This window comes from the organism of the source record quoted next, unplaced genomic scaffold (genome assembly GCF_019419815.1).
Source record: "Pyrus x bretschneideri cultivar Hongxiangsu unplaced genomic scaffold, Pyrus_bretschneideri_v1 Contig3, whole genome shotgun sequence".
Classification (NCBI taxonomy): domain Eukaryota; kingdom Viridiplantae; phylum Streptophyta; class Magnoliopsida; order Rosales; family Rosaceae; genus Pyrus; species Pyrus x bretschneideri.
This window is the reverse complement of record NW_025999612.1, coordinates 10659774-10685467: the sequence shown is the minus strand read 5'-3', so window position 1 is coordinate 10685467 and position 25694 is coordinate 10659774. Positions and strand designations below refer to the sequence as shown.

The following is a 25694-nucleotide window of genomic DNA, read 5'->3' as shown; positions in this document are numbered from 1 at the left end:
AACCTTTCCCCTCTGATTTTCCCTAACCCAAACACCCCAAACCCAGATCCCATGAGGAAGATCGATGCCTTCAAGCGTGAGCTTCCTCTCTAAATGTTCCTATTGAATGATGGTTCGTTTTTGTTTCCCCTGGAAAAAAAAAAAAAATTTAAGCTTTGATTTCAAGTACATATTTTCTTGGCTTTTCACAGCTGTTTGAAATATTTCGGGATATGGGTTTTGGATTTCTGATGATTTTGATTGATGGGTATCCAGAAATTATTTAATTTAATTCGATTTCAGAAATGGGTTTTTGGTGTCAATTGGTTTTGGATGATGGGTTTTGAGTGGCGATACTGATCGGCGTAGAGAAGACGGGAGCGGCAGGGGAGGTCGAAGCGGCAGATCAATGGCAGAAAAGTCAAAGAGGGAAAAAAAGGCCGTGGGGACGGCGATGGGGGACAACGATGGTGTAGAATGGAGATGAAAAAGAAAACAGAGAAGTGTCTGGAGATGGAGAAGACGCCTTTGGTTGTTTTGTTTGGGGATGTGACCGTCACCTCTGGTTGTTCTGTTTGGGGATGTCGCAGCGGCTGCGAGTGAGGTAAGGGTTTTAACACTGAAGACGTCACGCTGTAGGCTAAGGAGGAAGAGTTGGGTGGGGGTTTTGTTAAGCGCCATGGCGTCAATGTGGTGTAACTGTACGGAGAGAGAGTTTGGGGTTGTGGCGATGGCGGAAGAGGAGGATTGTCGAGCTGTTTGGTTACAGATTTAAATTTGGTTAGGGTGTTGAATTTGTAGGGGATAAAAATATTAAATAGAAATATTATTTAATTATTTATTACTTTTTTAATCCAGTTGGACTAAGGAATAGAGTCATCTTAAGCCATGTCAACATTTAACAGAAAAACTAACGGAGGTCTGACATTGACACAAACTCGTAAAATGAGGTATGATATTATCAATTTTAAAAGATGAGATATAAAAATATCGTAACACCAATAATTAATATATTTTTTGTACTTTATTCAAAAATTTAAAATGATTTCGGGAATGAATTCACTGATCCGTCTCGCAGGGATCCGGTGTAAAACTGAAGTGGCAGGTGGCAGCAGTCAGTAACAGATTGCGGTCATAAATCCAGGAACAGAAAACGCAAAGACTGCGGCGTGAGAGCGAGTCAGTGACAGCCTCAGCTCGACCTGTGACTTATCCATTTATATTTACAGTTACAGAGAGGACCCAAGAAATCAAATTTCGTTTACTTCTGCATCCGCCACCATGAACAGGATTCTGGTTTCAAGGCAACTCAGAGCCAGAGCCCCGCAAACAGCCTTGAGCTGGTTCACTTCACTCAACATCTCCAGGTGTGATTCTCTGTTTCCTGGATGAATTACTGGATTTTGCTTCCTGGTTTTTGTTGTAAATGTTTAAAAAATATTTGGGTTGGTGTTGCTTTGAGGATTATATACAATTTTGGATTTTGGGTTTTCTTGTTTTGTTGATATCTGCCTTTGTGGTTCAAAAAAGTCGCAATCTTTTGCTCTGTGTGATCGAATGTTTTGGTTTGTTTTTGGATGATGATGAACTTGATTTGTTTAGGCTGATTGATCGATGCCGATGATTTTTGTAGACTCGGATAACTGGAAATATGTGTGTTTTTTTAATCATCGTGGATGGTTTGTTTTGGTCTGCAGTTATGAAAATTTCCGTCCTTGTTTTGTGTTTAATTGGATCGATGTTCCCATGGCATCCACCTCTGTAAAATGTTTTGCATTTGGCTTTTAACTCAAAGACATACTGTACCTGTAAATTTGTGTAATTGTCGATGATAAGAGTGGAATATCTGTATCTGATGATGTTTCTGTAGTAGCATTTGTTACGATTGAACAAAAATGCTGGGGGATTGGTTTTAGGCGGCCATATTCCTGCCGTATAATTGAAGAATTTGACAATTTTTGTATGTCTTACTTGTAATGGCGTTTCTAGCGATAATCTTTACAGTTTCGGTTTCCCCATTTTATGGCAGATCTATTCATGGGGTACCCTTTGCAACCGTTGAAGTGGAAGAAATATCGGGTTCACAGCCTGCTGAAGTTCTCAACTTGGGTATGTTCACACATTTTAGCAGTATGTGTCATTTGCAGCTGAAATTGGTTCCCATGAAGTGCTTTGCACTCAGAACAGTCATTGGTCTTGGAGTTATAACTGAAGACTAAAAACTTGAACAATTTCCTTGCATCAACTTTTTTGATAGTATTTTCTTTGTTAACTTTTAATACAATGGTGTGTGGACCTCTCATTTAAACTGACTGGGAAAAAAAAAAATTAAGGATTGAAATCTATTAAAAAAGAAATGTTGTATTTTTTCAGTGCAGGGTAAATGGAAGAACACTAATAGATGGAACACAATTTTGGATCCTTTAAATGGGGAGCCATTCATTAGAGTTTGCGAAGTTGATGAAACTGGAATACAGGTATGCCTGCAGATTGTAGCGACCGCAACTATTTTTTTTGTTACGTATGACCGCAACAATTTTTTTTTTGAATTGTTGAACTGGTATTGCAGCCGTTTGTGGAGAGCTTGTCCAAGTGCCCGAAACATGGTCTTCACAATCCGTTCAAAGCACCAGAGAGGTTTGTGTTTATTATCATTCTGTTTCTTTATTCTCATTCATTTGTAGGCATCATGTGTTTCCTTGGATTTCACAAATAGATATCATATGAAGGCATATAATTTCATCAACTTTTCTGTTAGAGTTTGATAGTAATATTCTTTAAATTTTGAAAGAAAAATGAAATCGATAGTCAATTTTTTGCAGGTATCTTATGCTTGGGGACATATCTGCAAAGGCAGGTCACATGCTTTCCTTGCCGAAGGTAACAATTGTACAGCAGACAGTATTCTTGTTCTTTTACCTTTTTCCTGTATTTGAATTGAGACTTATGCAGTTCAACCTTCTGACATATATTATGGCTGTCAGGTTTCTGATTTCTTCACAAGATTAATACAAAGGGTTGCTCCAAAGAGTTACCATCAGGCTTCTGGTGAAGTTTATGTCACTCAAAAATTTCTTGAGAATTTCTCCAGCGATCAGGTACATTCAGCGCAGTTGACCTTTATGTTTTCGGTGTATATATGAAATGTTACTGTACTCGCATACCTTGTCCCACATGGTATAGGCGTAGAATAACATTTCATTTATGTACTCTCGGTTTAAGCACAGTACAATGCCACCGCTGTAATCAAATTCACATAAAATCCTCTTTCAAGTTTCGTTACTATCTTGGTTAACACATATGTGGCAGGTCCGCTTCCTTGCAAGATCTTTTGGGGTGCCTGGAAATCATCTTGGACAGCAAAGTCATGGTTTCCGTTGGCCTTATGGTCCTGTAAGCATCATCTCTGAACATACTTGGTTTTTTTGTTTGTACCCCCAAAACCTTAAGCTCTTAGAACAAATTTTGTTATTTTCATAATTGGATATGATAAACGATTCTTTTTGCAGGTTGCAATCATTACTCCCTTTAATTTTCCACTAGAAATTCCTGTACTTCAGTTGATGGGTGCACTTTATATGGGTAACAAACCAGTCCTCAAAGTTGATAGTAAGGTATGCTAGGCTAACATTCTGAGTCTAAATCAATTGTTTGATCAATTTGAAACCCTTTATAGTTAGCTTTTAGATACGTTTTTCTCTTTGCGATCTCTTCTCGTTATAATTTAACTGGTGAGCAAACATTTTTTTTGTAGGTAAGCATTGTTATGGAGCAAATGATGAGGCTGCTTCATTACTGTGGGCTACCGACAGAGGATGTTGACTTCATAAATTCTGATGGGCAGGCAATGAACAAGCTACTATTAGAGGTTGGTTCAATGTGCAAATAAATTATTTTGAAACTGTGCAATAATCTCTGGAAGAGACCTCTCATAGCTTTCATCCACATATTTGCGTTCCTAGAGGTTACACTACTAACTTATGACATGTCGATTGAATGAACATTTTACTTCTATTGTGTCAACAGGGAAATCCACGAATGACCCTTTTCACTGGTAGCTCAAGAGTGGCAGATAAGTTGGCTGGCGACCTGAAGGGTCGTGTTAAGTTGGAAGATGCAGGATTTGACTGGAAGATTTTAGGGCCTGACGTTCATGAGGTTCTTATGACAATTTTATTTTTCTAGAGTATACAACTCTTTCTTTGTAGAGTCACGTCCAGTATTGATTTATCCGTTTCCATTTCCATATCGCAGGAAGACTATGTTGCATGGGTCTGTGATCAGGATGCATATGCATGTAGTGGTCAGAAGTGCTCTGCACAATCGATGCTCTTCATCCATGAGGTAAGACTCTCGGTTTCAAACCTTCTGGAATCTGTAGTTCTTTGTTGAGAAATTTCAAGTTCAACGAAACTGTCAACATTTTTATTATCATTGATCTTTTATATATTTGTGCAGAACTGGTCTAAGACGTCACTTCTATCCAAAATGAAAGATCTGGCTGAGAGAAGGAATTTAGAAGATTTAACCATTGGCCCTGTCCTTACAGTACGTACATTACTTGTCCTGTTTTGTACCAACTTAACAGCCTATCTTTTTACATGCTTATGTTGCTGATGCAGTTCACGACCGAAGCCATGCTAGAACACAAGAATAAATTGCTTCAGATACCAGGTTCAAAGGTGCTCTTTGGGGGCGAACCTTTAACGAATCATTCCATTCCACCCGTATATGGTGCTATAGAACCTACGGCCATTTTTGTTCCACTTGAAGAAATACTGAAGGACAAGAACTATGAACTCGTAACAAGAGAAATTTTTGGGCCATTTCAGGTAACAAAGAAAAAGCATGCTACCAAAGTTCTTTCTTTTCCTCTCATATTTTTGTAATTTACCATATTCAATTTACTGTTTTGTCAAAGTTTGTGTGGCGAGGACTTGCGAGTTTCCTTAGAACTGCACATTGGTCTTTGTTATTCAAAAGATTTATAAAACTAGACAACTTGAAAGTTGGCTGGTGCTTGAGAGGACCACCGAGAGTAAACATTTGGGCTTCATATTTTGTGCTCCAATACTGAATCCAGGCTGAGGGGCGAGCAGAGAGCGCTCTCTATTTTTCATTTTTCCTTGTGCATCTTTTATCATTAATACTTTTTTCACATCTAGAAGGTAATTGCTACTGTGGGACAATTCTCACAGCTACTAACGTTAATTTGTTTGCTCCTAGATTGTTACCGACTATAAGAACGATCAACTCCCATTGGTATTGGATGCTCTAGAGAGGATGCATGCACATTTAACAGCTGCTGTCGTTTCAAACGATCCACTGTTTCTACAGGTAAGATTTGACCTTTGTCTCTTTATAATCACATATTGTTCTTAGTTTGAAATACATAATGAACATCATACAAGTTTACAACCCTGGCTTAAAGAAGTTTGTAAACATTAGTTATCGTATTCTTTAGAATGGGGTTAATACAAACTAATGAACCCTATGAGCGTAACATTTGAAACCCGCCTGGCCCTTGGAGCCGTTTCATGAAATCTTGTTAGTTCACTTCTAACTAAAAGGACGGATTCTGAATCAACTGCCCAGTTTCCATTTTCCTTATTCCGAACGTCTATTTGCAGGAAGTTATTGGGAACACGGTAAATGGAACTACTTATGCAGGACTGAGAGCAAGAACAACCGGAGCTCCACAGAATCACTGGTGAGTACAAAATCTCTTAAACTTTGAGTACTTCACTAAGATCTCCGAGCACTTATACATGTCAAGCAATGATTTGTGACAGGTTTGGACCAGCTGGAGACCCGAGGGGAGCTGGCATTGGGACCCCGGAAGCAATAAAGCTGGTGTGGTCTTGCCATAGAGAAATCATCTACGATGTTGGTCCACTGCCAAAGCAATGGCAAACTCCACCTTCCACCTGAGAGCGTCAATAGGACTCGAAGAGAAGAACGCGGCGCCTTCATAAGCATGTAATTGTAGGTTCAGTTACATCACTGATGTAGGACATAGCAGCTACCGCTGACCATTTCGACATTTTCTCTAGTTAGAAATAAAATGAAGGCGATTTTCTTCCAAGTCTTCTAGTTAGTTATTCTTCCTCTTGCCTTCTTTCCTTTCTGTTACATCTGCCTCATGGAGAAAGGGAGTGATACTTTATTCTGGTTGAGGATCATATGGGAATTGTTGAAATATTCAATCAGGAGTTTCCACAAAAAAAAAAAAAAAAAAAAAAAAAAAAAAAAATCAATCATGAGTCTCTTACAATTTATTAACAAAGTGAGAATCATGACCAATGTGGTATAAGCCGGTATATGGTGGACGTCTTGATAGGTTTAAGTGTTTTCTTAATTTTAAACACTTTGAATTAATATTGGCGGTAACCAGATGCTAGAGCCTTTAGATTGCTGGCTTTGTTGTGACAATAATTGAAAAAGTCTTTCCTGTTATAAATATGTAAAAGTTACAGAGATAACCTATAATAGTGACAGGAGCGAAGCAGGTGTAAAATATTACACTGTAACTATAACACAAGGGGATGACAAATAAAAGATGGAGGGATAGATAATGATTTTATTGATCTTTCCTTGTTCTCTGTAAATCTTGAAAGTATACAAAGCGCTCTATTTATAGAGCAACTCCAAACAAACGTATTAACTATGCATTGAAATTTACAGCACACACCTTTTGACAATACGATCCTCCTTCATTTCCCAAACCCATATCATTTTGTGTGGGCATTGAAAATCTACCAATATTTTCAATATCACTGTGGTCATTCATTAACCCACCAGTATTTTCAACATTTCCAAATTTACTATTATTTGTAATAAAAAAATAATTAACAAAAACTTTTGACCAAATAAAAAAAATAAAACGGGATATGGGCCCCACATCTGTATAGATCCATTGGATTTTAGGCCCAATAATAAAAAAATGGGCCCAAAATTAGCTAAAACCCTATTTCCTCTTTCGTCTCCGCGAACTAAAACCCTTCCTCAACCCTCTCTCTCTGCCCAACAAGAACTCAGCAGTCAGCGCCAGTAAATTTTTCCCAATCTCTGCACTTTCCGCCGCCTCCGCCGCCGCACTCGCCAAAGCTCCGCGCTTCTTCAGGTTCGCACGGCAGTCTGCTTTTCTTAATTTTAAATTTATCAACCATGTCGTTGCTCGAAATCATTGCCAGAGCCTCGGCCAAATCCCAAACCCAAGTCGCCCCATCAGATTACCCCATTGTTCTTGACCCTGAACCCATTTTTGATAATTTGAAACCCAAATTCGACGACCCAAATCCCTCGGCAGCGGCAATCCCATTCACCGGATGGAAAATCTCACAAACCGACTCCGAGCTCATCGATTCGGGAAAGAAGTTCTTCACCAAGCTCCAAAAGAAGCTCAAAAACCCAAACAGTTTCACCAAAGTTGAGTTCTTGGGAACCTTAAATTCATTTCTTGAGAACATTTGGGAGAAAAAGAGAGTTGGGGAATCGATTGGGGTCGATTCGTCGAATGATGGGTATGCCCGGGTTTTGATTGAGAAAGTTGGGAACTTGATGGGCAAGGATGTTGCTGGTTTGGTTTTGGAAGCCTGTGTGGTGTTGGAGATTTGGGATTTGGTGGGTGCTTTGATTGCAAATGGGGTTTTCCCCAATTCTTGTTATCAGCATTTGGTTCCGAAAATCGTGGAAAAGAGGAGGTCCGAGTTGGTTTGTCTTTGTGTTAAGCATGCTTCTGATCTCAGGTCGTCGGAGTTGCTGCTGATCTTGAAGTACTTTCTGGATCCGCCTAAAGACGGTTATGCTAGCTTTGTGGATGTGAGGAAGGAATGGGAGAGCCGGGCATTGGCCACGGTTGAGAAGGCGGGTGATCAGAGTCTCTCCGACAAGAAACTAAGAGTTGCAAAAGATGCTGCAGTTTTGCTCATGGTAGCGTATGATGGGTTCTCTTCTGCAGAACTCTGTCTGCATTATCTGTTGGCTTCGAAGAACCTTGACGAGGTGATGTTGTCTGCTGCGATTGGTAAGTTGAGTGGGAAGGAGATGAAGAGTTTGCTGCGGTATTTGGAAAAGTGGCTGAAGAAATATGAGAGGTTTCCTCAGGCATCAACAGCATCAGGTTTGAAGGCTTGTGATTGGGTTCCTAAACTCGAAGATGTTGTGAAATGTATGGGATTGGTGGTGGATGAGAATTACTCTGCATTAGTGTTGCATCCGGAGTTTCACGAAGAGCTGAGATCGATGAACGAACTGGTTGCTTCGGTGGCCTTGGAAGCAAGGTTCTGCTGTTCTGTGGCCAGTGTAGCTGGTAAATTGATGGCTGAAGTTTGAGTGCAGAACTCGCTTCCATTACTATGTTTTATTTTCTTCCTGAATTGCTTTCGTGAAATTGTAATTTTTTTTGCAGAAATTGCTGTAACTATAAAGTTCTAAATTTCGAATGTTCACAATTCATCTGTTTTACCCTTAAAACAATCTAAAATTAATATATAAGATCAATGAACTTGAGTATGGCTACAAATCAGCAATGGCTAGCCCAGCTCTTTAATTTTGATCAATAAGGGGAAGAGAAGCTACTGAAATACATGGGATTTATACAAGAGGAACACCCGATAAGCAAATAAAAACCCGAATAGGCTGGATTGCCTAACTATGTGTTCTTGTACTCATTTCTCGATCTTGTGTCAGCATACCACGATGCTGAAGATCCGCCTGCATCAGAGGTTTCTCGTGCCATATGCTTGTCTTCAGTGCAGACATTTAAGTTGCCAAAATTGATTTCATGAAAAGACCAAAGCAGCTGACTAGCTTTGCCATCAAATACCTTCTGTAAGTGCAAAAACTCGGCCTGCTAAAGGAGCAGGCAATGCTGACACAGCTTGTTCAATTTCCTGGTAAAACACAAGCATGAACGTCAATAGCTCAATGACAAAGATACAAAGCAGCTACGGAACTGACCATCATACCTGTACTGTGTATCGAGCGGAAAAGTGAATAAGAAGAATTGCTTTGTTTTCAAACTTCTCTGCATGACTAATTATCTGAAAGAAAGCCGTCCAGATATGACAAGATCAAACATTGGGGGAGCCTAGATAGATACAACGAAAATCATAGATTGACGAAGGCAGGCAGTAAAGAATCTAATGACTCTGGAGACGAACCTCAGATAGATGTATGTGTCCGTAGTCTCTGGCATGCTCCACTGTAACCGAGTCATCTACAAAGGTGCTCTGCATGAAAGACAGGAAAAAAGTATAGCACATTATACACTTAACCACTTATAATAGCCCCGCACCCCACACATGCTACGAACTTTAAGCGAGTGATTCACCTCCACAACAAGAATCTTTGCCTTCAGCACATCAATATTACTACTGTCTGTTATGAAGTCCGACATGGTATCTCCTGTAAAAGCAACTTGAGGTTCTGTAAAAGTGTTTGTAATCTGCAAATAAAAGAGAAATGCAATCAAGAGTGGAAAATCAATCGGTACTTGTCACGAAAAAAATGCAATCAATTTTAAAGGAGACTAAAAAGTAAAAGCAATCTAGGATTTTAAAGACACACCTCAACACCTGATGATTTCAAGTTTTTAATTTCATTCCCAGAAAGGCCAAGGTACTCCTGCTTAAGTTTTTGTTTTACGGAGTATACTACATAACCCTGTCATATATCATGCATAGCTAGTTAGTATTTCAATAAATCTCAACAAAAGCTATTGCTCAAAGTCTTAGTAGAATTTGAACGAGAAAGTGTTACAAATACACAATAAATGGGATACCTGACTCGGTATTCCATGGTAAGTCCTAAAGGCTTTTACAATGAGATCCCTTCTCATAAAGAATTCTTCTCCTGCAAACATAAAGTGCTTAAGATAAACAGGAAATCGATTCTGCAAGTAGAAGGCACAAGAAGAACAATTGTCATCTGATCAATGATTACCAACATCCAAGCCAATAAGGTTATGCTTCAGCTCCGACTGGTCCATTTTTCTGTGCACCTCAAAAAGTTGTTCCACGAGTTCTTTTATACACTTTGGTACAATTATCGTCGGGGGCTTCATACTGTATAACCCACGGGTTGCAACATACATGGGCAATCCTCCCTATCATATAGATATAAATCATGAGTAGAAGTGCAGTACCACTGACCATGGCCAGATATTATCACATTAATCAACAAAAATGGTCCATCCATAAATGATAAGGAAAATCAAATGATGCAAACATGAACCTTTTTTTAGACCTTTTTCTCTCTTTTCTTGCGTTTCTTGGGTTCTAAGCATAGTAACCAAGATATCCCTTCTTCAACCATTTAACAACGCAATGCCCTGTAACCATCAGAAATCTTCGGCTTTCTGCTCACGAATTTTCCCATACATGCTAGTTCTTCAAACATTTCCATTATATTTGACCCCGTATTTAAGATAGTTTAAGCTTATAAAGTTCCATTAAAGTCCTCAAATTATCATGTGTTTGTGCAGAAAAAAGTCGAAAAAACCATGAACAATCACGCAGTATATATTATTTAGCAGCATTACCAATCTCTCATTTACCAAACACTTAATACAAAATATATATATATATATATATACACACACACACATACATACTTGTATCGAATTGAAAACAACACCAAATCAACAAAGAAGCGCAAAATCATGTCACTTTGTATCATTCAAGTACTTCAATGACTAAAAGAAGTTAGTTTTCGATAGAAAAGCTAAAATCTTTCACCATCACAAGTACATAAAAGAAAATCCCAACACCAGCAAGTCAGTGGAAAACCAAAAATTCATCACTTATCATCCATCGAGTCGAAAAAATAAAACCCATCCATAAAAACAGGTAATTAGCAAAACCTATATAGCAAAACGAGCAGAAGGAAGCACATACAATGTGATCCATGTGGGCGTGGGAGATGAAGAGGAAGTCCTTCGAAATAGCACGCTGCGGGCAGCGACCAATATCAAAGGAAAGGTTGAGACTTGGGAAGATTATGCAGGTTTCATGGCCGCCAATGGACAAACCTTCAATTGGGTAACCTTCAATGGTCAATCCCCTGACTTTTTTGGAAGCTGGGTCGGGTTCTGAATTCGGTTTCGGGTCTTTGCTTCTACTTCCGGCCATTGACAAATTAACTAAGAAGAATCAGAAAGGAAGAATATGGGGGATTTTAAGAGGGTGAGGAGGCGAACGAAGTTTCCCTGTTCTCCTGGTGAATAGGGTGCAAGAAAAATGTTGGTCGACCACCGTCAGATTTAATCCAACGGTGGAGAATCTTGAACCACTGACCAATACAATCTTCGTGATAAGAGTGTAAGCAAGGCAAGTGATTAACTTGAGCACCATGCCGTTGATTTATTACTTGGACGGCTAATGATTAATATTTTACGTGGTCGTTATACCGTTGATTTATTTGATATACTTTAATGATTAAGATGTCAAATTCAAATGACTTTTGGTAGATATAAGACATTGAATAGAAGGCTTATTTTTAGCTACGTCTCCTGAAACTTAATTTTGATCTTACTTTACCTTTGTAACTTAAAAATCATCACTACTGTACTCTTTAAAACTCAAAATTCGTTTCACTTTGGCTTGTGGACTCTCTTTTATTCTTAAAACTTATAGGTCACCTCTAGAAACATATGTGGGGATCCAACACTCAATAAGACTACATCGCATATGCAATAAATTTGATTATAAATTGCCATTATGCGCTAATGTCTAACCATCAAAGAATATTAAGTTTAAAAGAAATTAAAAAAAAAAAGAAATTGATTAGCCTGGAGCACTCAAATCAAACTCACATAAGAAATTAACAGGTCTAAGTTAATGTAGAGCAAATTTTAAGTTTTATAAAGACAACTTTCAAGTTTTAGGAGTAAAATAGGGTCAAAATATGAGTTTCAGAGGGCAAAATAGAGCGAACTTTTGAATTTCAGGAAGTAAAGCGAGATTAAAATCGAGTTTCAAAAAATATAGCTAAAAATAAGTTTTTAAATTATGAAATTTCTATTGTAAATATACGTTATTTGTAAATGTGAGAATGAATACAAAGAAGGAAAGCAAGTATTATTCCAAAAAAAATGTCTCTCCTCAATCTGGGAAATTTCCATTGTAAATATACTTTATTTTGTTCTTATGTTTCCATTAAAAAGTCTCGCACGTTTTTGAGACCGAAACGGCGGGTGCATTGGAAAATTTTAAAAAAAATTAATCAAAATGATTTAAAAATTTTGAATATTAACCATGAGAACAAAATAAACAGTAAAATAAATAGTATCTGAATTAATTTTTTAATATAAAAATAAGATTTTTCTTTAAAGTAAAGATTTTTCGTAAAAGTTTCCAAAATTTTACCGCTTTGCCTCTCCCTCCTACAGTTCAACTGCAAGTCCGAAACAATTTTTCAGCTTTATATTTTTTTTTTTGTGGAATATTCAGGCCATGCTTCTCCTCTTCTCTTCTCCGTTGACCGATTCGAAACCATAGCGTCCCTCACAGTATCCGAAACCCTAATTTCAATTATTTCCCCACGTTCTGACGATCTTCAAATCAGAGCTCGTCATGGACCCTCAGCACCAACAATGGCGGCATAGGCCTCCAATCCCAGGTACCCTCTGCCCTATTTGCTCAGTTTCTCACTTCCCCTTTTGCCCTCCGCATCCGCCCTTCAATAAAAACCCGATCTTCCCTTACGATTCGGGTCACCCCTTCCAAAGACCCGGTTTTGACCCTTATATGGGTACTCAGAGCCCATTCGTGGGTAATCTGAATAGCGGGTTTGAAAATCCCAGGCCGTGGCAGAGAACCCCTAATTTTGACTTAGACACATATGGTAAATTTCCGTACAGAGAAGGTTTGGCGGCGCCGCCGCCGCCACCACCCCACTGTCCGCCACCAGGGCCGCTACCGTATGAATATGGTGGCAATGCGTACGTTAGTGAAGGTGATAGGAACTTTAAAAGGCCGAGGGTCGATGGTTCGGGTTTAAAGACGGAGTTTAACCCGAACAATGCGAGTCTTTCATCAGATAATGACCGCAGATTGAAGCTGATTCGTGATCACGGTGGGGTGGGATCAGTTTCTGATAGTAATACTGTCTCGAATAGCGGAACGAATAGGTATGCTGAAGAAAGTAAAGATTCTAGGCCTGTGAATGAATCACAGCATTCCCATGTGAATGCACCATACTATGATCATACCAATCAGCTACCACAACCCTACGGAATTCAGCAGCATTCTGTGAGACAATCACTTGGGCGGCAACTACCTGGAGCTGCTCAACAAGGCACCACTCCGAATACGAATGAAAACGGATGCTACTTTTCGACCCCTGCTAGTGGTAGATTTGTTTCTGAAAATGCAGGTCATCTGCGGGCTTCTCGATCATTCAGTGGGCAGCCTCCTCTTCCCACCACTCCACCACCTCCTCTTCCAATGGATCCGCCATCAAAATCGTCATCTTCATTGTTTCCAGTTTCCTTTGGTTCCTCACCAATGAGGTCTTCAGCCTATCCGCCATATCCTGAAGCCCACTCTCCGGCGCAGCCTTATTTTCATAGTAAGCCATTTTCACATGCTTCTACTGGCTATATTATGGAGGTATAGTTACTTCCTCGTGTGCTTTTATGGTTTATCTTGCATTGTAGTTTGCGTAGCATTATTCGATTAGGCTTCTCGGCTCCTAATGAAAACTTTTTTTTCCCTTTTGTAATTCCGAAGCAATCTCATGCTGCCCATCAAAACTCGTCAAAGCAGTATGTAGGAGAGGGATATCCATTTCCACGAAAGCAGTCATCTTTGGATAAGCCAAAAGTTATTGATGCCTCACACTTATTTAAGCAGCCACATAGAGTCTCTCGTCCAGATCATTTTGTGATAATCCTACGAGGCCTTCCAGGTACCAAAGTTTGTATTTGTAATATGTGCAGGTGGTATTTATTCATTTCTCAGAAGTGCCCATTGCTTTCCTTAAGTCCCTTCGACAATGCTAACTTTGGATCACTAGTCGGCTGCCAGTCTAATACAGAAGCAAATAATATTTAATTTAGTGCTTTATCAGCAGTCTAAAGCTACTTTCATACTTACCCCTTCAAAATTGAGCTGAAAACTACAGAACCCCCCATCCATCCCACTTACATTCGGAGTTTTTCACCTTTGACCATATTCTGGAAATCTTACAATGTATTTGATATCAGGTAGTGGAAAGAGCTACTTAGCAAAGATGTTGCGAGACTTAGAGGTTGAAAATGGTGGTGATGCTCCACGAGTCCATTCCATGGATGATTATTTTATGACAGAAGTAGAAAAGGTTTTTTTTTTTTCTTGTCTCTTTTTTGCCTCCTATTACTTTCTCAGAGCCGTCTTTAGTGTTCTCTGGGCACTTGAGAGAATTTTAACTGAAGTGTTATGTTTTTTTTTTGTCCTAAAGGTTGAGGAAATTGATGTTTCAAAATCTTCGAGTTCAGCTAGAGGCAAGAAGGGAGTGGTGAAGAAGGTGATGGAGTATTGTTATGAACCTGAAATGGAGGAGGTAATACAGTTCAAAATATTCAAAACTTAAAGAATTTAGTTTGACTTTAATGTCTCATGTTGAAATTCTTGGCCTTTTTCAGTTTTACAATTATGTTACTTGATTAAAATTTTCAAAGTTCATGCCTTTTGGGAGCTGTTATGTAAATTCTGTCGTGTCGGGCAAAATTAGCCCTGGGACTTTGTCTTGGTCACTGTTGTATAAAAAGGCTGCTATAGAATTTGATTCCACCACCTTCAAGTGATCAATATATATATTGGCACTTTCATTTGTTATTCCAGTAAATTACCACTTCAACTTTTGATAAGTTTAATCTCTCTGTGTGCAAATTGCAAATAGACAACTTTAGCATGTAGTTGTCTTAAATCCTTGTGGAATCTCTTTTGGTCAGGGGGTGGTTGGTAGATGTCGGTTATTTATTTACCTTGTGTCTTTTTTTCCTCTTAATTTCTTTTTGCAGCCAATTATGATTTTGACATGCCTAGGGATAGAATGATCAAAGACTTCCATATTTCCATTCATGTAAAAATGGCATCATTGTTGATGTTGTCATGTCTTTTCTCCAGGCTTATCGGTCGAGTATGCTAAAGGCATTTAAGAAGACCCTTGACGAGGGTGTTTTCACCTTCATAATTGGTATGCCTGCCCTTTTTTTTATTCTTGACCAAGGTCAGAAAACATCAAACGTTATATCTCTAATCGCCCCTCACCACCACCCCCCCCCCTTCTTTGCTAGCTATTTATAAAGGCTTGGAATTTCTGAGATTTCCAGATGGAATTACTTGCGAATTTCGTAAAATATGGTGAAAGTTTTTTGCTTCCACGATGTTTGGGCAGTGTGTACTTTGATTTCAGTAGCTCACACTGGTGCTAAGCGCCCAACTATGAGACTTGTCTCCCTTAAAACATGGATGCATAAATGACCTGCCTGAATTGTTGTTTAGATAGGATTTCAAACTTGTTTTTCATTATCTTAAAAAAAAAATTGTAGTCTTGAGGCATAAAATGATAAAAGTGATTTGAGGTTATTCTACCCGTACTGGTACAGGCATGCCAGTACCTTTAGTGAGCAAAATGATCTAGTTTGATTGTAGATTAAGTGATGATGCAGTGCCCATGCACTGCCTTCATTTTAACTAACTACAGATGCAGTGTTGTATGGAAATTGACCCTTTTGTTGGTGGTATGTGTGCTTCGTCTTAGTGGATGACCGCAATCTGCGGATAGCGGATTTTGCTCAGTTTTGGGCAATTGCAAAGGTATAACTTCATTTCTCTCTTTCTCACAACCTCTGCCATGTGTTCCGTAAGTGTCAACTATTTGTGTAATGCGTTCACCATTTTCATGAGAAACCAGGGTAGTGGCATCATGTTTCATAGACCTTGTCCAATGTAGCCCAGGCACTTTATTAGAGAGCTAACGAGAAGTTTACTAGTGTGCCAATATTCTAGATTAGCAATGCTGCAATCTGTAGTTTGTGATTTTATGTATTAGCTTTACATTTTCTTTAAGTAGGTAGATGGGGTATTTTGATGTCCTGTCTAAACAAGCATCAGTTCTTCAACCAATATTGTTTTGGGCTCTATAATCTATTTGATTATGTTCAAATACGGAGACTTTGTATAGACATGGGGTTAATTACATGTGGCTGTAGTTTGGACTTACAGAGGTTGGGTTTCTTATGTGCCTTACCTACTTACTAGGTTGTAAGGTGGGATTTAGGTATCAGCACTTCGGTTTTCATTTATTAGGTCTGGATATCAAGTTTAGTGGTGCTTTTTTTGTAAGTCTGCTACCCACGTAAGGAATCTGATCAATGCAGGCACCATGCACGAAATTTCGTGTAATTTTCCATCTGGAAGCAATTTTCCTCATTTTTACTAATATTTGTATGATTGGTTGTTTTTCTAATATTCAATGGGGGTTGAATTATGGCCCAAAAAGTCATAATAATGGTGGTTGATCATATAATACTGAGTTGTGGATTTTCTATTTTCTGCTTCACTCATTGTTCTTTGTTTTCTTTTCAGAGTTCGGGGTATGAAGTTTATATACTAGAAGCTCCATATAAGGATCCTGCGGTGAGTATCATATTTGTGTTTTATGATAATTCTCTTTCTTAAAAGCAAGGGTAACATTAGCCATAAAGTTGGAAAGGTTTTTTTTCATATATATTTTTGTTAATTTCAGGGTTGCGCAGCTAGGAATGTGCATGGCTTTACCCAAGATGACATACAGAAGATGGCTGGACAATGGGAGGAAGCTCCATCCCTATACTTGCAATTGGACGCCAAGGTTTGTTGTCATTTAAATTTACCTATCGCTTTAGGTTAGGATGGAGGAGTTCAAGGCAAACATCAGTTGTAACTTGTAGGTATAAACTGTTGAACATGGAGGTCGAGTTAATGCTTTTTCATTGATAAGTTGTAGGATGACCATTAGTTTTTTTGGCCAGAAAGTTAGGACGGCCATTAACTTGTGAATTTAAAAGAAACTATTTTCTTTTGGGCCCATGAGAGCTATACACCTCGACCTCCTTCCCATTTGGGGTCCTGAAACTACTCAAGGATTCAAATCCAGGACTTAATAGGGGGAGGTACCACTACAAGGGCCAGTGAAAGTAACACAAACCTGGGATTATGTGATCACTTATATTTGCTTTCGGGCTTTTGTTTGACATTGTGTATTGCTGGCTTGACAGTTATTATTCTATGGAGATGACTTGAAGGAAAGTGACATTCAAGAAGTAAGTTAAATCACATTTGACTCTTTTGCTTTTCTTTTATTTTGACAACAGTTCTCTGGTATCAGATATGCCTGAATTGCTAAGGCGAAAAGAAATGTGTATATATAGTGTACCAAGCAGATTACCACATTGTATTGATCATGTTGACCATTCTGTGAAGTCAATGATCAACAGCGCTGTGGTTGTCGTGCATTCACGTTGTGTGGGTGAAACACCCTGTGGATATGTATCGACTTGATTACTTACTCATTAGACAACTTAGAATTGTACCACCAATCATTGATTAAACTCCAATGGCTGGTCACAAAATCCCAATAGACTTTTTCTTTTGGTAGATAAATGTCAGTTGGATTTTAATCCAATGGCTAGTGAGTAAGTTACTGTGCTTGCTGGTGACTAGGAGATCATTACTGTATATTTTGGACCCAGATCTATTTTTATTTTGGTTTGATATGAATCCATTTTTCATATGAGATCTACCAGGTGGACATGGATACAGAAGATGCTGATAATGATGGTTCACCAGTGTTGGACGAAAGAAAGCCTGAAAAGATCATAGCACCCCCTGCTGAAGATGATGCTCAAAATGGTATTTTTGGCTTATAATTCTGTCGTGTTAGTAATTATGTGAGGGATGATTTGAGTTAATCAGGTTTTGTAAATCTTAACCTTTAGGCCCTTCAAACGGTGGGAAGAGCTTCGATGCTGAAGAAGACCATCCAACTGAGGAAGTGAAAGAACTAGGTAGGAGTAAATGGTCAGAGATATTAGCTGATGATGATACTGAAAAAGCTGATGGTGCGAAGGGTAAGTTTAATGCTCTTTCTGGATTGATTCAAGCTTATCGCAAGGAAGCAAAATCTGTATGCTGGAGTGACCAGGTATGTATTTTCTCGTTCTATCATTTGCTGATGTAAATGCTTAGTTGATATATATATTTTAGATCATGACTCGTTTTTATAGTTACTTTCAGTGCAATAATTGATCGATAACTTACCTTTAGAACAAAGGTATCACGTTATAGTGGTGTTTATGTATACATATCTCTTAGTCGTTGCAACCTTGCTCTTCCTTCCTCCAGGTTGGCTATACTGGGTTTTCAATAGCAGCAGCAAAGAAGGCGAATGTCTTGTCTTTGGTGATTGGACCAGGTTCTGGTTACAACTTGGTTAGTGTTACTTCGCTATCATAACACCACTACATTATGCCTTTCATGATATAAATTATAAAGTTGAAAACCTTGGACTCTGAATAGAAACTTTGTGTTCAAGAGTCGCATAGAAATTAGATGTAGCTTCGTCTTTGTTATTGTACTTTCTTTTCTGCCGGGCTAGTTGTTGAGATACAAGGTTTCCCCTTCGTTTACAGAAACAGTTCTTGTAGTATGCGTGTATGCACCATCTATGTGTTGGTATCTATTCCTTTATAGGTCCAGCAAGATGATCTCGTTAAGTTTTTTACTTCCAACACCTGCAGAAGTCCAACCCGTTACCCGAAGAAGAGAACTCTACTACCCATAGCAGCGGTGAATCGAAGAAGCAGAAAGCATTCCAAGAGCAACTTCGTGCAGAACGCGAATCTTTCAAAGCTGTTTTTGACAGGAGGCGGCAGCGGATTGGTGGACTTGGTTTGGGGGAAGAGTAGTTCTTACGAGTTAGGATTCTTCCCCTCAAAAAGTGTTGTTGGAATATCATTTTTTGTTTGTAGATGAATATAGCTGTGTTGTTTGTTGTGCATTGACACTTGAATGAGGTGGATAAAAAATCCCTCTGATTTTGTAGTCTTATTACTAGACCTGGCAAATAGATCATGTTTTTCGTGTCATACTCGTTATCTTAACAAGTTCTTACAGGTGACCCAATAATGACATGAATCATAAATGGATCATATCGTTTGGCGTCAAGTTAAGGGGGCATGCAATAATAGCCATGTCTAATGTATAAACCTTGCAAACTGATCGTGTTTGTGTCGTTTATGTGTCATACCTATTATCTTAACGGGTGATTTGACAATGATCTAATTTGTTAACCTATACTTAACGGGTGATCCAACAATGACTTGAATTGTTAACGAATTGACTTGAAACTTATTATTTTCGTGTTATTTTGTGTCAAGTTAATAAGTCATACAAAAAACTCACAGGCCTAAGGAGGCACAACTATTATCTACCCCCATCGTACGCTCTATTGTATGAATAACTGAGGTTGATAGTATGTAAATGAATCAGAAGAATAATCATATGTTTCTTAAAAAAAAAAAAAATCCTATATTTTTGGTTTTTTTTATTAGCACCTCACAGTATGTTGAATACACCCTTTGTTAAAATTTAATATTAAATGACTTGTATATCTAATATGTAATGACAATTTTGACCTTATAAGGTTTTTTTTTTTTTTTTTTTTTTTTTAAATCCAAATTACTTTTCACATGTATATCCCAAGTTTATTTATCTTCTTCAACTCACAAAACCACTCTCATCATCCATTGTAGAATTAATGAAACTACAAACACGTTAATTGGAAAAATTATTCTTGATGAATGAAACGTGAAATCAACATTTCGAAAACTTTACATGAGGTAAGGCTTCGTATTTTCATTGTTTTAGTGATTTTAGTCGCCAAAAAATTGGCAGTGAAATCACGGTATTGATTCTTTTGCAATCATTCAGTTTAATTGCAGTGAGACTAATGAGACGCTCCATTGATGATATGGGCAATACTTCTATTGATGTCCAAGTCAAATCTAATACACTTATATCCGAGAAAGATTTGGAGCTTCAGTTAGGTTTTTGGAGGAACGCATATTGAACACTTTCAAATTCATAAGATTTTGTAAAAAATTGAAAAGAAACAGCAAGAATCAATACCTTAGCATGATTAATTTTCTGCATGATTGCATATTATAAAAGCAGTATAAAAAATAATAATAAAAAATAAAAAATGAAAAATAAAAACTGCTGATAGAAAATATAAGGTATACAGTGAGAGTGTGAGGTGTGAATGTATTATAGGAAAGTAAATGTGGTGTATTAAGATAAGTTTTAATTAAAAAAAATGTGAGGTGTATTAAGTACGTGTGGTGTATTCAACAATATGTGGGGTTTCAATATAATAAGCCATATTTTTAAGGAAATATACACAAATGGAATTTGTTGCAAACTTTTCATCAAAATTGAAACCCGAAAATATTAAGATGTCAATAACCATACAAATGTGGGTTAGGTAAATACGTCATAAAAACATTGGGGTTTTTAATGCGCTAATAGTTTTTAAAACTAATTCTATTTGTATTTATTTTCAATCTTTATATATCGTATAAAAGAAAAGATTAGAATTTTAGCCGAATCATCTTTGTGGGAAATCAGATGATTAATCAATCGTGTTCATTCATCTTACATCGTGTGGTAACAAATCATTTTAAAATTAAATATAGACAATAACTAACAAAAACTGACCGCACAATGTATTATAAACGGACACGATTGATTGATCTTTCAGATTCTCATACAGAGAATCCGAAAGAGATCCTCGAAGGAGAAAGATTCTCTCCCCTCCTAATCTCTCTTCCTTTCACTCTCCTCCTATTTAAACAGTTACGGTTTAATCACGTTAACATCTTATGTTGATTTTTTTATATAGATAAGACAAAACACAGGGAAGATAAAATAATGAGAATATGAGGGAAGAATCCTCCTCCAATCCTCCAAAGGCACTTTTCTAGTCCCGAGACTAGATTAGAGACATGCTTTCACGTGTCACATTTCCCACCAAACATCTCTATAAAGCATTGGAGGAGAGCTCCATCACCAATCGGCAGCTGAGACCAAAGCTCTCTCTCCCCTCCCCCTTCTCATGGCCGCTGCTCAAGCAGCTGCAGCTGCTCGGCCATGTTTCATGGATCCCGAAGCAGCCGCCAAATGCAGCATCACAGTGTCCAGCAGGCAAACCATTCATTTCTCGCACCATGTAAACCTACCTCATTCCTTCTTTTTCCCTCAGATTCATATATGCGCCCTTAAGACGCTATCTTAAGTAAATAACGCACTGCCATGCGAGAAAGTTAAGACGCATTAGCAGTCCGTTGTTTGCTTGGGAGGCATCCCAGTGTAGATAAGTTCTCTCCTATGTATGACATGTCATCTAATATCCTTCTCCTTTGGGTGAACAGAGGCCTCAGTTGTGTACACTTTCCATGAATGGTTGCCATGGAGACTCTCACCTCCCTTTAGGCACCGTTGAAACGCGCTCGTTTCCGGCGGTTCCATCACCTTCATTGGCTCTGGACCGGCTCAGCTCCGCCATTTCGGAACTGAAATCAAACCCGCCTCCGTCTTCCTCCGGAATTATACGTCTCCAGGTAAGTTTAAAATGCTCAATGTCATTCAAACTCAATTCTTACTTGCTCCTGTTCGGTGTGATCTTCTCTCATCTGTTATTGCCTAGTAGGCCAAAAAATGCTTTGTTTTTAGAGCAATGGGATTGTGCCACGTGGCTGGGTAGCATTGGACGGCATGGGCTACATCCCTATCCCTTATGCTGCACTGCTTAGCACAATGCACATGATATCATATGACATAACGAATTGCCTTTGGTTGGAAAACAAAAAAACATACAGATTACAGTAACAAAAACTAAGTAGAAAATTTCTCTTGATCTCTGATCGTTAAAATATTCTTTCATGTTACAACGCGCCGTATGTAGACTAGTTATACCATGTGACTGTGTTTTAGTACCATGTAGTAATTAATCTTTTAACTCATGTACTAGTTATACCATGTGCATTGTGTTTTAAGGTGCCAATCCAGCAGCAAATTGAAGCAATCGACTGGCTTTACGCCCAAAACCAATTCCTTCCGCGCTGTTTCTTCTCCGGCAGATGCCAAACTGGTCATTTTTCTGATCTTTCCATTGATTACACTAACGGAAATGACCAGAATCAATCAAAACACAAGTTGGTCAGCGTTGCCGGAGTGGGGTCTGCAGTTTTCTTTCAGGATGTGCATCCCTTCTCGTACAGGCATTGGAAGTCCTTAAAGAGGTAAAACAAGAAAACATATTGCGACAAGTTCAGTGTCCTTCCATTTAACCTTCATATTTTTCTCTAACTGTAGCTGGAGCGGAATACATATGGACAACATATCAGTAACATATCGATAACATAGCAATTGTCATATTGATATCAACAATATAAACAACATATCAATAGTTGATATGTATTTATATATTGTTGAAATCGTTGCTGATATGGATACCGCCCCACTTACAATTGAGCGCGCGAGCCCCCCTATGAAGGGGAATGATTTTCAAAGTCGAATATATAAACTCAAGTCTAATTTTCTCATCTCTTGACTGAAGGTTCCTCTCTACAGAATGTCCACTTATTCGCGCTTATGGGGCAATCCGTTTCGATGCAAGAGCCAACATATCATCTGAATGGGAGGCATTTGGTTACTTTTATTTTATGGTTCCTCAGGTAGAACAATTATTTGCTTTCGTGCAGTTGTTTCAATCCATAAAACGTGTTTGAATTCTCGTAAGTATTTATGCCATCTGCTGCTAGATACTCAATGACAGGTTGAGTTTGATGAGCTTGAAGAAGGTTCAATGCTAGCAACAACCATTGCGTGGGACAATGCGCTTTCGTGGAATGTAGGACATGCAATTGATGCACTTAAAGCTACGATGCATCAGGTTCAGATAATCTGACCGAGTTAAATCTGCTTCGTGTAGTATTTATTGAAGATATTCATGTTTTATTTGTATATGAATTCTTTTGAATATGCAGATATCTTCCATTGTTTTAAAGCTTCGAAGACAAGTTCCTTCGACACTAATGTTACGGAATAATAACATCCCGTGCAAGACGTATTGGGATCTTGCTGTTAATAGAGCTTTGCAGAAAATAAGAAGCAACTCAGCGCTTATTAAGGTACTAGCAGCAGATAGTACACGCGCGTAACAGCAGAAAATAAGCGAAGGTGCGTCTCAATGCTGTTAATAGAGCTTTTCGGTGTGTCAAGCTTGTTTTCAGTACTGAGATGCACCTTTGCTTCATCTTTCTCTCTCCCTCCCTCATTAACGAATCATCTTGTGTTGGGAATTCAGGTGGTACTCGCGCGTAGCAGCAGAGTAATAACAGCTACTGATATTGATCCCCTAGCATGGCTAGCGTGCTTACAGGTATTTTTTTTTTTCTTCAAGCTATTAACCGGTGAATTTTCTCCGTAAAGTAATAAAAAGTTATGATTGCTACATCTGAGCTAAACTTCTTCAGGTTGAAGGTGAAAATGCTTATCAGTTTTGTCTTCAGCCGCCAAATGCACCAGCGTTTATTGGAAACACGGTAATTGTCTCGAAAAGAAAAAATTACACACTACAACCTATTTTATCTTCTATGATCGTCTTGAAAGTTGTTTGATTTTTGATTTTGATGATCCTTGTGAATAGCCAGAGCAACTGTTTCACAGAAAATGGCTAGGCATTACTAGCGAGGCTCTGGCTGGAACCCGAGCCAGAGGTGAATCGATGCCTGAAGATCTTGAAATAGAACTCGAGTTACTTTCCAGGTTTAACTCGACCTTTCTTATTCATTTTCGTGATGTTATACTTTAATCCCACTGCTTGGAATAGTCTTGCAAGTATCCAACCTCAGCGTCAAACGAGCATGGAATCCATGAGAATTTCTCTTACATCCATAATTTTAATAAGTTTCAACTAGTTAACAGCCAGTAACATTCTCTTTGCAGTCCGAAGGACCACCTTGAGTTTACCATTGTACGAGAAAGCATACAACGAAAACTAGAGGCAAGTTTACTTTTGGGTACTTTTATGTCTGAAATTTCGTTGTTGATTTCATTTAATGGGGAATAAATCAATGCAAATACTGAAATCTGTAAACTGAAAGTAAAAATCGCGGTACTTACTTTCCTGTTTTGCAGAATGTATGTGACAGTGTCCAAGTTGAACCAAAGAAAGCAATCCGTAAATTCCCTCGAGTCCAACATTTATACGCTAAATTGGCTGGCAGGTTAAGAAGTGAAGATGATGAGGTAACTACATTGCATTGTTTTACTTGTATTCTGCAATCCACTAGCTTTATTTCTGAAGGATATGTTCAATTTCCGCCCCATAGTCCGTGTCGAATTGAAGTTTTACGAGCTATCTGTGTCGATCTTTCAGTTTGACGTATTGTCTTCTCTTCACCCAAGTCCAGCAGTTTGTGGATTTCCAACAGAGGAGGCACGGCTTTTAATTGCGGAAACAGGTCCATCTTGCTACTACTTTGTTTTTGTTTTCTGTACGCCTATAATCCTTTGGCTCTATATACCCAATTCATCTAGCTGTTTTGGCTCAAATAGAAGATTTTCTTGAAGACTGAGATTTCTTTATATTCACAAAATTCTTTCAGAAGTATTCGACCGAGGGATGTATGCTGGGCCGGTTGGTTGGTTTGGAGGAGGGGAGAGTGAGTTTGCGGTTGGCATTAGGTCAGCATTAGTGGAAAAGGTAAACCAAGTGTATTATTTTGCATACACTCTTTTAGATAGGCATGTCTTCATTAGCACGCCGAACTCGTAGCACTGACCCTTCTGGATTCTAGGGTCTCGGCGCGATGATCTATGCTGGAACCGGCGTTGTGGAAGGAAGTAATGCATCGTTAGAATGGGATGAACTCGAACTCAAGATTTCTCAGGTGTGTGTTTACTTTCAAATTTGCATTAATGTGTATAAACAAGCATTGAGCATGAGAGTAGAGGCTTCAATAAAAGTTTTACATGTTTTGGTCAATGATGCAGTTCACCAAGTTGCTTAAACTTGAAGTGCCTCTAGAGATAAAAAGCTGATATACCGCGAGGACTATCAACCGAAAAAGGTCAGCGCAGTTCCGAAGTTCTCAGTCAGCATTCTTTGATGACGATATAATTTTTCGTTGGTTGCTTCCTTGGGTGATTTCCCCAATGGCGAGCGTAAAACAGATTTGATTTGTAAAAGTAAAGTAGAAAGTCGAATAACCTTTGGAGTCGGGTATTCTTTTCGCACTATATATTATGGATACAAAAATAATGAGAAAATTCAAATTCAATACTGTCAACTGATCGGAAATAGGATTTCATAAGTGAGAAGGTAAAATTCAGAATATGTCATTGTATCTTGGCCAATGTTTTAGAAGGCTCGCCTCAGGGCGCGCCTAGGCGTCCTGTGAGGCTGGGCTAAGGGTTGCCGCCTCTGTTTTGAGGGAGTGGGCGGCAGGCCGCCTAGGTGCGCCTCAAGGGGTTTTTTTTTTTTTTTTTTTTTTTTTTTTGTGTACTCCCAAACCCAAATTTTGGGTAGGATTTTAACTGCCTCATACATCTTCCTTGCACTATCATCAGTCTGCTTTTTTTTTCTGATTTTTATTTTTTTATATAATGGATGTGTATGCTGTC

General features: G+C 38.5%; 5 protein-coding genes across 7 annotated transcripts; 4 read left to right on the top strand and 1 right to left on the bottom strand.

The window, feature by feature from the left end:
* Positions 1-1055: 1055 nt before the first annotated feature.
* Positions 1056-6061, top strand: LOC103958753 (probable aldehyde dehydrogenase). Its single transcript, XM_009371070.3, has 16 exons — positions 1056-1346; positions 2009-2088; positions 2353-2456; positions 2549-2616; positions 2802-2859; positions 2964-3077; positions 3289-3372; positions 3489-3593; positions 3734-3847; positions 4006-4137; positions 4234-4323; positions 4438-4527; positions 4602-4811; positions 5206-5316; positions 5610-5689; positions 5772-6061. The coding sequence occupies exons 1-16, from the start codon at positions 1261-1263 to the stop codon at positions 5908-5910; spliced, it is 1665 nt and encodes a 554-aa protein (XP_009369345.2). The 5' UTR covers positions 1056-1260; the 3' UTR covers positions 5911-6061.
* Positions 6062-7146: 1085 nt separating this feature from the next.
* Positions 7147-8313, top strand: LOC125479716. The gene has a single exon (XM_048589440.1). The coding sequence runs from the start codon at positions 7147-7149 to the stop codon at positions 8311-8313; it is 1167 nt and encodes a 388-aa protein (XP_048445397.1).
* A 127-nt stretch (positions 8314-8440) lies between these two features.
* Positions 8441-11136, bottom strand: LOC103958751 (tRNase Z TRZ1). The gene is made up of 8 exons (XM_009371065.3): positions 10878-11136; positions 9925-10087; positions 9764-9834; positions 9550-9645; positions 9314-9427; positions 9144-9212; positions 8949-9023; positions 8441-8873 (listed from the first exon to the last, which is right to left on the bottom strand). Exons 1-8 carry the CDS (start codon positions 11109-11111, stop codon positions 8799-8801), a joined length of 897 nt encoding a protein of 298 aa, XP_009369340.2. The 5' UTR covers positions 11112-11136; the 3' UTR covers positions 8441-8798.
* Positions 11137-12663: 1527 nt separating this feature from the next.
* Positions 12664-19093, top strand: LOC103958750 (YLP motif-containing protein 1). Of its 3 annotated transcripts, XM_009371063.3 has the most exons (13): positions 12664-13592; positions 13713-13890; positions 14189-14301; positions 14422-14523; positions 15090-15159; positions 15727-15782; positions 16554-16604; positions 16714-16818; positions 17225-17269; positions 17753-17858; positions 17945-18150; positions 18351-18437; positions 18746-19093. In XM_009371063.3, exons 1-13 carry the CDS (start codon positions 12729-12731, stop codon positions 18911-18913), a joined length of 2151 nt encoding a protein of 716 aa, XP_009369338.2. In that variant the 5' UTR covers positions 12664-12728; the 3' UTR covers positions 18914-19093. The 3 variants fall into 3 exon arrangements, with proteins under 3 accessions (XP_009369338.2, XP_048445348.1, XP_009369339.2); XM_048589391.1 differs by lacking the exon at positions 13713-13890 and having other exon boundaries at positions 12664-13551; XM_009371064.3 differs by lacking the exons at positions 15090-15159; positions 15727-15782.
* A 1947-nt stretch (positions 19094-21040) lies between these two features.
* On the top strand, positions 21041-25360 carry LOC103958749 (isochorismate synthase 2, chloroplastic). The gene is made up of 15 exons (XM_009371061.3): positions 21041-21234; positions 21437-21625; positions 22062-22306; positions 22624-22741; positions 22843-22959; positions 23054-23197; positions 23374-23448; positions 23543-23611; positions 23716-23834; positions 24015-24072; positions 24207-24317; positions 24448-24532; positions 24677-24774; positions 24869-24961; positions 25065-25360. Exons 1-15 carry the CDS (start codon positions 21121-21123, stop codon positions 25110-25112), a joined length of 1683 nt encoding a protein of 560 aa, XP_009369336.2. The 5' UTR covers positions 21041-21120; the 3' UTR covers positions 25113-25360.
* The last annotated feature ends 334 nt before the right edge of the window (positions 25361-25694 follow it).